General features: G+C 32.7%; 1 protein-coding gene across 1 annotated transcript in view; it reads left to right on the forward strand.

The window, feature by feature from the left end:
* Positions 1-9,497, forward strand: part of LOAG_18820 (STE/STE11/ASK protein kinase) — a 14,082-nt gene extending 4,585 nt beyond the window's left edge. The window contains exons 10-29 of the mRNA XM_020451483.1: positions 608-704; positions 979-1,120; positions 1,199-1,289; positions 1,362-1,456; positions 1,866-2,047; positions 2,187-2,290; positions 2,581-2,745; positions 2,946-3,148; positions 3,507-3,590; positions 3,686-3,741; positions 4,329-4,520; positions 4,670-4,878; positions 5,111-5,176; positions 5,326-5,394; positions 5,674-5,869; positions 7,246-7,453; positions 7,654-7,938; positions 8,113-8,259; positions 8,648-8,853; positions 9,235-9,497. Of these exons, the coding sequence (XP_020304729.1) occupies positions 608-704; positions 979-1,120; positions 1,199-1,289; positions 1,362-1,456; positions 1,866-2,047; positions 2,187-2,290; positions 2,581-2,745; positions 2,946-3,148; positions 3,507-3,590; positions 3,686-3,741; positions 4,329-4,520; positions 4,670-4,878; positions 5,111-5,176; positions 5,326-5,394; positions 5,674-5,869; positions 7,246-7,453; positions 7,654-7,938; positions 8,113-8,259; positions 8,648-8,822 (2,766 nt within the window). The 3' untranslated portion in view covers positions 8,823-8,853; positions 9,235-9,497. The remainder of the gene's footprint in view (positions 1-607; positions 705-978; positions 1,121-1,198; positions 1,290-1,361; positions 1,457-1,865; positions 2,048-2,186; positions 2,291-2,580; positions 2,746-2,945; positions 3,149-3,506; positions 3,591-3,685; positions 3,742-4,328; positions 4,521-4,669; positions 4,879-5,110; positions 5,177-5,325; positions 5,395-5,673; positions 5,870-7,245; positions 7,454-7,653; positions 7,939-8,112; positions 8,260-8,647; positions 8,854-9,234) is intronic.
* The last annotated feature ends 1,383 nt before the right edge of the window (positions 9,498-10,880 follow it).

Here is a 10,880-nt window from a genome sequence, read left to right on the forward strand (position 1 = left end):
ATTTTTCTAAGGAACAAAAGGAGGAAATGAACTGAGGAAGAGGTAATATGATGTGGAAAAAGAAAGAGATTTTATTATCGGAGCCATAAATCATCTACCATATTCTCATTTAGCAGTGTGATAATAGTGACCATTTTATCTAAATAAGCTTACTTATGATAGGTTTTTGAAATCAACAATGGAAAATATAAAACTGTTGAATCGTTGCGCTGCAACAATGTCACCTGTGGAAAAAGAAAAACAGCAGTTTTTATTTTGGTCAGAATTTTTCATGGAAGCTATCGATTCAGAAGAGGAAATTGTTTGCGGGCGTTTTCCGGTTCTTATTCAAGAAGTTACAAAGGTCACTTCATTCAGTGCTTTCTTTCGTGATGCGTTTTTCTTGTTTGGCTTCTAAAAATTACTTGTTTTTTTCATTTCCCTGGTTATACTTCCCTTTTTTTATATTCAAAATACCTTACCTGTTATAGCAAGCATGAAAAAAAATTTGTAGTTTTTCTGGATGTGCCCTGAAGTTGTCGAAATGTGAGATGTATAGTCCTCAAACTATATAATTTTTTGTCAGATAATAGGCACTAGTACTTAAACTATTCTACTTTTATTTCAGCAGTACACACCGAGCTTTTTAACACTGAATGTAGGCGAGGGTTCGATCATTCTCAGTCATGTGCTGGAGAGCAGTCAGCAAAAGAAACCTCCTCCGGGTGAGAAATCTTTCTTTATTTATGATTTTCCTAAAGCCGTCATTATTTTTATGGAATCTGGCAACAGCTTTTTGATACTTATGATGGATATATCACCAATACATATAGGTAAAGGAATAATCATAGATTAAACTTTTAATAATCAAGGAAACAATGAAACTAGATAACGTTGAATTGCATAGAACGTGCAACATCTCATATGTTATAGTCGCATATTTTCCAAGTATGTATTTAACTTTAACACTTAACGTTATCATATTCTATTCTACTTTAGGCATTCATCGGTGGCATTTCACTGCTGCAAATATTAAAGCAGTTTCTGCATCCAAACGTGATGATCGTTCTATGTTCCTTTACGTCCACGAAAATTCAGATGACTTCAATTTAGTGTTCCCATCAGCTGCCCATTGCAATAAGTATTTTTTGGTTTTTATTATCTCATTTGTTGGATAGTTTTGTATAGGGTTGGTTTTTCTGATATTTAATTTTCGTAGGGTAATGGGTTCGTTGATCGAAATGATTAATGAATTGGATGGTAATGCAGGCCGTGTTTTGCACGATTGCGAAGCCCAAAATCGCTTAGAGGTAGGCACTGGTAAATTATATTGATTTACCTGTAGGTAATTTAGTTCCTGATCACATTGATTGATATTGTAGTTCGAATATGAATTAACAAACAGTGGTGATCGTGTGGTACTTGGTCGTGGGACATATGGTGTTGTTTATGCTGGAAGAGATCTGTCAACACAAAGGTAAAAATTTCATTGCTTGACTAATTCCAACCTCTTTTTTTCGTTTGTTTAATTATTAAATTTTTTTTAAAAAAAAAAACTTCATCATCATTGTTTAAAATACAACATAAAAAATTTCTTCGTGAAAAAAGGGCTTTCTGTGCTCTTTTATTTCTGCCATTTTCTTTACAAAGATTCGCTTCATAGTAGTATCGAATGCCCTTACAGCCGAGTTGCAAACAAGTATATGAAGTGCTTGTTTTTATAGATCGTTTTTGATTAATTCGGATATTGCGTCCATTCTTCCGTATTCTTTTTATGTCCATGGGTCAGTTCGAGGTGATATTCCATGGAACATTCAATTGTGCTATACGATCCTTAATACCGTCGAAATTTTCAAAAATTGATTTAAATTATGAATTTATAATAGATCGATAGTGATAAAAGAAGTGGAAGTTAAAAATGAAGAGGAAGTGCAACCACTGATGGAAGAGATTCAATTACATTCAACCCTTTCACATCAGAATATTGTTCAGTATCTGGGGTGTAAACTACTCAAAAAAGATCAAGGAAATGATATTTTTCAAATTATCATGGAACAAGTCCCTGGAGGTAAGCGAAATTATGATCAGTATAATAAATTAAGTTGCGCTGATACTATTTCGGAGTAAATTCAAAGGAAAGTTTCAAATTTTCGTTCAAATCTCAAAAAGGAAAGTCTTTACAGGCGTTTCCTTTACTGTCTTTACAGGCAGTTTAAGTTCTTTGCTGCGCAGCAAGTGGGGTCCACTGTTAGATAATGAGAAAACGATGGCTATATATGGTAAACAGATACTCGATGGTTTACGCTATTTGGTATGTCTTAAGACTTTTCGTCTTTATCTCTTTATGACTCATTCAGATTTATATTTCGGTCATCCTATATATTAATCGTTTTTAACCTGTTTTTAAAGCACGTTAATAGTTCAACTTATTTTTTCATATTTTCTCTGCTTCTCTTCTTTTTTTCTTTTTTTTTTTTTAAGAACAGTACACAGATCATCAGGATTGTTCATAGTTTCATCATCATTCTCTTTGATATTGAAACCAGACAGTAAATAGAGCAGCTGTCCAGTCTCATCTCTTCCATGTTGTCTTTGTTGTAGCACGATCAGAAAATAGTTCACCGTGATATAAAAGGCGACAATGTATTGGTGAATACATACAGTGGTGTTTGTAAAATATCTGATTTTGGCACTTGCAAAAGATTAGCTGGTCTGAATCCGGTAACAGAAACATTCGCTGGAACATTGCAATATATGGCTCCAGAGGTAAGCTTTTTATTTAAAAGAATTATTGATATTTCATTAATTGATTATTTGCTTTCGTCTCCTTGCTTATCCGTGTGTTATGACTCCCAACAATTGAAACAACTGAAACGACATTTCTCAGATCAAGCATGATAGACTGGGTAAATATATGATTTTCATTCTGTGTAATTTTTCACTTAGATTTTAGATTTTTTTTCTAGGTTATCGATCATGGACAACGAGGATACGGTGCTCCAGCAGATATCTGGAGTTTTGGTTGTACGATGGTTGAAATGGCTACCGGGCGACCACCGTTTGTTGAACTAGGCTCACCGCAAGCAGCAATGTTCAAGGTTGGAATGTTCAAGACTCATCCACCGATACCTGATGGTTTGAGTGAACGATGCAAACGATTCATTCTGAGGTAAGCTATATTTATTGTTGGTCATAATGATGGTAGTAGTATATTTATGTATTATCCCCAAAAATTGTTGTTAATAAGACCGGGAAACGCGAGTGCTTATACTCTTTGCAATAAGCAACATACGGGAAAACAGTGTGCATTAACCTCTTAAAAACATTTTCATTAAAGTAGCAGGATTTTCGGACATTCTATACAGCCTATCCTTTAGAGTCAACTGCATACCATCGTGTGCAGTCTTTAAGTACAGCTCATTTGCTGCGATCATTGAAACAGTAAAACAGTTTGCCTTTACTTTTTTAATTTACATATTTTATGATTTTTATCATTTTCACTACTGTACTGCTTGGATTATTTGCAGATGTTTTGAACCCGATCCACGGAAACGTGCCACAGCAGCAGAATTGCTAATGGATCCTTTCATACAACACTTGATACCACATTCGTATTTTTTCTTTCATTTTTGGCTCTTTTTTTCATATAATAAATGTAACTTCTTTTTGGCTTAGTCGGTCATATAATGATATATTTCTCTTTCAGAAATCGAGCTGGAAGCGCTAATAAAAAACATTTCGGGGCATGGAAATATAATCGTGGTAAGTTTGTGTACTTATTATAAGTATTTGGCAAGATTTTTGTTTTCAAGTTGGAGGGAAGACGACATTCATTTGAATATTGAACACAGAGTGATTCTGTGATGCTCATACCATAGAATGCTAGATATCTAAAGTATACTCATCTTAATACGTTTGCCGATACTAACTTGTCAAAACATTTAATTTTACATTTCTTTAATCTTTGATGAGATGAGAGAAACAAGCAGTTATGGAAATATTTTATATGGTCGCATTTCTGTCAGTCATTGTCCGCTTTATTTTTAGCTAGTCTAATTTTAATGTGTATTTTTTTATTACTATTAGCTTTTAATAATCTGTAGTCGCTTTCTCAGAATTTTATGGCTTCTTTTTTGAATGGATTTCTTTGTTATCTTGTTTTATTCCTATCATCTTCAATATATGCTTCATCAGTTCTACTGCTAGGATTTGAACATCTTTTATTTCTTCGTAATAATCTCAAAACTTCGTCTCTTTTTTTTTCTCAACCATGCCTGCTTAAAAGCTAGAGAACAAAACAGATTTTCCAGTTGTCCTGTTAATGTTAAAATAAAATGTGAATTTTGCAGAAATGCAACGCTCAGTATCCTATATGGGCACGCAAGGAGAAGCAGGTAGAGATACGGAAACAGTGAAGAATTTACACTTGTTAATTGAAAGTGCAACAGCTCCACGTCTTACATCATATCAACTGGATCATAATACCACCAGTCCAAATTCTTGCAATTTACAACTAAGCCAACCTTCATCACCAATCATCGGTAATTATTTCTTTCATATGTCACTTTTCTATTTAAAACGTTTTAATTCATTTTCCTTCTGTATGAAATTTTGAAATTAGATAATGAGATTAATAAACGTGGGTTTATTTCCGAATAAGAAGAGTAAAAGCTGAAATGAATCTTTGCAGATGATAATAATACTCATTCGCAGTTGAATTCATCATCACTGTTAGGTAGTCCGTCTGTGAATGGTGCTGTCCCATCATTTACAAATTCCACTTTGTTAAATCGGACTGCTTCCGATGAAAGTGGAATGTCTTCGCGCTTCTTCATGCTTAAGAAAGATTCCGAGCGGCGCAATACTTTAGCTCGTTTCATGTTGGATTATAAAATCGAGGTATTCCTCTTTTTTTATCTACATATGAATTAGGTTGCAAGTTAAAAGATTTGTTAAATGTGTGAAGAACACCATTTTCAGATTTAAATACGGTTGGTCTGAAGCACCCAATCATAACCTTGCAAACATCGCATGTCTTTATACGCTGCGTTTAGTATTAGAGCAGTTATGATATTTTCAGAGTTTTTTTTTTTGGATTATTTACTGGATTTTAATTTCTTTCTTTTTCTAGATTATTGATAACTGGTATGAGCATCTTACAAAGAGTCAGCTTACGGGTGATTTAGTTGTCACAAAGGTAAGTTATTGATCATTAGAAGAAGACGATATTTTTAGTAATTAGATTTATAAACATGGACAAACTAAATCACCAAAATTTGAAATGTATTATTATTCAGTACAAAGATTTTCAGTTTTTAAGTGTGCTATTCAATGCGAAGATTTTAGGAGATGCTGCTAACTTTGTTGCTTGGCATGCGCAATTATTTATTGTCAAAGGATACAGCTCCTATACAGGTATAGTATGTTTGGATTTCTTTATAATCTACTGAAACCTGAGAAAATGACACGTTGAGGTTAAAGCAGTAAGTCTGTTTCCCAAATAGTATGTAAAATTATCAGACCATTTTGAAATTGCATATTGCGTTTAAGGAATTAGGATAAATGTAGTAAAATGTCAATATCAGGTTGTATGAATTGAAAATTCTGGAATTACCTATTTAGAAAAACAAAAATCTATGAAATACTTCTTTTTGAAAAGAAAAACCCTTGAAATATTTATGATCTTATTTTCAGGATGCAATTGATACGGTTCGAGCACAACTTGATTTCGAGCCCGCCGCAATATCACAAGTTAATCTTGCACTGTATGGTTTTTCAGAAGCAGTGCAACCATCACTTCGTCAACAAACCATCAAACCACATTGGATTTTTGCCCTTGATAACCTGATACGTAGCGCTGTGCAAGCTGCTGTTAGTATTCTTTCTCCAGGTATGATTTTTATGTTACTGTTTATCTTTTTTATCGCGGCAACGTGTATTTACTACGCAAAACGTTTCCAAATCACTATCTTATCACAACATTTTAAAATATATCCGTATTGCTATTGATGCCTAAAAAAATTATTTTTATGAATAATAACATTGATTTCATAGAAAAAAAATACATCATCGACGCTTAAATACTTATTGAACTGTTATTTGAATGCTTCTATACAAGGTTAGTTTGTCTATGTACACATAATTGTACTTTTTTGCTGTATCATTAACAAGAAATATTGAGCTTTCATACATTCTGATACTTTCATTTCTTTCTGGTATTTCCCGTTAGAATAGGCTCAGAGCAGTTTTTACGTTGTACTTCTCTGCTACTGATTAGATCAATTGAAAATACTATTAAATATTTCCCATAACTCAAGGTATTTTATTCGGATCTACAATAAAAACGCATTTAAACGATAATGAAAGACATAGCATTGAGAGCAGAAGGTAGGGGAACGAGAGAAGCTGAAAAGAATTGCTGTATTTTCAAGTTGAAGAAATGAAATATGGCGAAAAAAATAAAATATTAGTGTAGGATATATTAACTTTATAAAAATTCGATGTATGGTTGGACCTATTTCATCGAAATAAATTACATTTGTCATCTATGGTATTCTTCATGAAGAAAATGCGTTACGCTGTTATGCGTATCGATTGTGTTAGCTTGTCTCTCCGTTTTGCTTATTTCACATCCTCCTTGATTTCATCTTCGTAACAGTTAAATTTTTTTTCTACTTTAAAATTTTTAGACTTTATATCTGGTTATTTTCTTTTCTTTTTTTTTCTTTAATTTGCAACGTAAGAGATTCTCGCACCTAGCTAAATGAAGTACTAATGTTCGGGAATCAGTGGTTCATACTGCTGTAGTTTTTTCTTGCAATGATATTCGATTAACGTTGTTGTCATAATCTTATACCGTATTGTCTGATCACACCATATTGTCTGATTAGTCTGATCGCAAGACATAATTTCAGCATAATTCTTTCGGCGCTGAAAGAGTCAAATGAATAATTCTGTTACCTTTCTAATAAGCAAGCAATCAGTGCAATTTTCGGAATTTCGTGATGAGATTTAAATTATTAAATTTATTCAGATTTATTGAATTATCATATGACATGCATATTTTGATTAATGGCGACTTGCACCATTTTTAAGATTTCTGGCTTTATTGCTATGGAAGAAATTTTCCAATGCAGCATATCAGATTATCAAAATTATTAGAACATTTAAACGCATTGCTTATCTTGGATAAGTATGAATGAGAATATTTATTCCTTTTAATTCAGCTATTGGTAAAAATGACACCACAGCTGATGAATTTTTCAGATCTGTCAGCAATGCTGTCGGTACAGGATGCACCGGGTAATCGCATGTCATCAGTATCTCGTGAAAGTGCTGGCTCTCATAGTGAACATTCAACCGTGGATAGTCGATCGTGTTCTGCATCTCGTGGTATTACAAGAGAATCGATGTGGGGTAATTTTTCACCGGAAATGCGCAAAGAGATGCGAGCACTGGTTGATGAAAATAGGAGGTGGGAATCGATTGTCTTGTTTTATTTCCGTGAATTCAAGTAAAAATCTCTAGCGAAAATATTTTATGTTGACATTTTTTTAGCGGTAGTCATTTATTTTTGTAATTCAGAGGAATCCTGTATTTCAGCTGACTTACCTTCAATTTCTCAATTTCTTTCTTTTCTCTCCAATTTCTCCCTTTCACAAATCCCTCTTTCAGGTTGTTTGAGGAGTTGGTTACCGTTGAACGTGAATACAACGAATTACTTCAGACTACTTTGAAGGAGAAAAGATTGCGTGTGGAACGTTTATCTGACTTATTGTCTGATAACGATAATACACCAAGTAATCAACAACTGCCAACACCACCATCGCTGCCATCGGGTTTTTTCTCGTCACCGTTGGTGCTGCAAACCAAAGCGAGTTCTAAATCTTCTCCAATATGCACACTGGGGACTTTTCAGTCCTTGGAACAAGAACCATTCAATCGTGCTGAAACTTCTTTGTGAGTCAATTAATTTCTCAGAATAGGATTTAAATTAGTTTAAAATGAAAAATTGGACTGAGATCAATCAAATTGTTGTTAAAATTTAGAAATACAAATTACTGTAATAGGTTTTTATACAAATTTTTGGTGATACCATTCATTGTAGTCATTAATTTCAATAAATGTCTTAAGAAATGTTCGAGATAACGAGTTAGCTCAGTGGCTGCGTTCTATTGGATGTGATAATACTACAATTGGGCGAATTCAGGAGGAAGAATATACAAAACAGGATCTTCTCGACTTTGTCACTCGAGAAGATTTGATGAAGCTTAATCTGAGGTACGTTATGCTATACAGCGGATAGTGTTAGTATTGACAAGAGGGAAGGAGCATATTCAAGATTACCTGTAAACAGAAAAGGAAAAAATACGAAGCTTGTCCTCAGGGAATGAAAATCGAGGTTTACTGCCATCGTAGTTATAATTCCCAAGATTAATTTTTCATAATGTTACTGTCTTTTGTAGTTCCCGGAAGCATAAATTCTCTTAATCTTAACCTTATGGACTTCATGTTAAAATCCGCACTTTGATCTGATTTTTTCTCGATGTAAGTTACATTTTCTGCCAAATTCTATCTCTTCTTATAAGCTGGCAATTATCTGAATAAATGAGATGTTGAATGGTTTTTTCGCTTTTTGCGATTCTGTTATATTTATTGTTTTTTACAGAGGTGGTATAGTGTGCCGTATTTGGCGCAAAATTTTGCAAAATCGTGGAAACCAACGATTTACCGGTTTTTCAACTCCAACGGGTTCCCATTCAAGACATAGCTCATCAGAGGATTTTCATTCGATGCCCAATGATCAAGAAATATTCACCGTAACCGAACTGAACAAAATATGACCTCTGTATTCTGTAGTGTGCATATACACATGTATGTATGTATGTATCTGTATATTTTAATGTTTGAAGCAAGCAAACTTTTTCGATAACAGACAGAAAATAACGTTTTTTTATCTGTAACAAAACTTTTCTTTTTAGTTGTTTATTTCAATGTTGAACATTATATATATATATTATATATATATATATATATATCTTAAGCCGGTACTACTTATTTCATTTTTTGCTCTCTTTCATAACTCTACACCATTTCATTTATTCTGTAAATTTATCGTTATTTATGTTACTTTAGTGCGTGTTTTCAAAAAGGCACTTCACATTCTGTTGTGGGATTTTTTCTTTTTTTCTGCCACCTATTTGTAGAAGTACTTTTGTTATTAGTTCCTTTTTTATTTTATTTTTTCTCTTATAGAACATTGTTGGAAATTTTTCGCTATCAGCAGCTCAGAAATGGCCTATACAATTGCCATCTTTTGAATATGGACCGCCTAATCTACTTGTAAGATTCTTAAAATTGTCAATGCGGTACTTCACCACATTTTGGAACAACAGCTACAACCAAGCATGCTAGCCCCAACAGGATGATGATTGAACCGGATTTTGTGAAAGATAAGTTATTAATACGTAATATGGGTATTGAAATTTAAATGAGAAATGTGGTTATAACTTTTTTTTGAGATATGCACAAATTGTACATTGTATGTTTGATGATTTCTCTTCCTTCATCAATTTTTGAAAAAAATGTAAACGAATAACTGCTCTGTAAAGTTATAAATAAATGAACTTCATGAAATCTGATTTGTCATCCAGAAATAAGTAATACAACTTGAGCAAGGTAATTTAGGATTCGGCAACTTATGGAACGGAACAACTCTATACTTCTTGATTGCAGGAAACAAGAGAGTTTTGAATTTCAAAAGAAAAATTGTACTTTCTTCGCATCATCCATAAATTAAATGCAAGAAGCGGATAATCTCATCATTGTTTTTGCATGAATTCGAGAGCATGAATGTTACTTGCAATTTATAATATCAGAGCAGCGGAAGTTTTTAATCATTTCTCAATTAGTGATCAGTTTATTTTTTTTTCGAGAGAACTGAGAAACATTTGTTCATTCATTAAGGAATTGATAATTTATCAATGAGCAAAAGCAATTACGAAAAATCCTATTATCTAATCTTTTTTGTGATAATGGGAAGAATATTCTATACCATAATGATAACGCATATGTGATTTTTCAATCAATTTTGGTCTAAAACTGGTGAAATTTAAATTGCTTCCTTCTTGATGATGAATTACTGTAAAAACTTTTTTTTTTTTGTGCTAAGATACTCTTTTTCAAATATTTTGAAAGTTTTCAAAAATTTTTGAATTTTTAGAAATGAATTTGCACCTAAATTAGCTTATAAGCATTAGATACTGTTAATGTAATGTGCATTGCTAGTTTCTGAATTATATCTAGTCAAAAACCAAAATTAGGAGAGATTGTAAAACTCAATGTGTATCATGATATACACAAATATTGTTTAGCTGTAATTGATTAGATGGATAATCAGAGAGAAAAGGGAAAATAAAACAAAAGAAGAGAAATGAAAACGATACATTTTGTTTACACATGTCCCTTTTTTTTTATTACTATTATTCAAGAGCACAGGCAGTGATGAAAGTAATACCTGAAAACATGAACAGATCATTTAGAACCAAAATAATGGCAAAGCAAGAAATTTACATATAATAAAGGAATTAATCAAGTGTAATTAGTCCGGTAGCTGAAACTAAAATCAGTCTGAACAAGGCCTGAGTTTTGTTCTTGTTTTTTCCCCCCTTTCAAATCAAATTCGACATCAATCTTCTGCCTGGCAAACACTAAAAATAAGTTCGGCCCATTCAAATATTCCTCTAAATGTTTTTACAATCGATATGTAAAAAGTTTGAACATCAGAGGTAAGTTATCCTAGACAATAAGAAAAAAGAATTCGATATCTGAACATCTTCGAGAAATAAGAATGTTTTTAATTCCATAAAGATTTCATTAAGTAGCAGTATTAAATTATAAGT

Source organism: Loa loa (assembly GCF_000183805.2).
Source record: "Loa loa unplaced genomic scaffold supercont3.555, whole genome shotgun sequence".
Taxonomy (NCBI): domain Eukaryota; kingdom Metazoa; phylum Nematoda; class Chromadorea; order Rhabditida; family Onchocercidae; genus Loa; species Loa loa.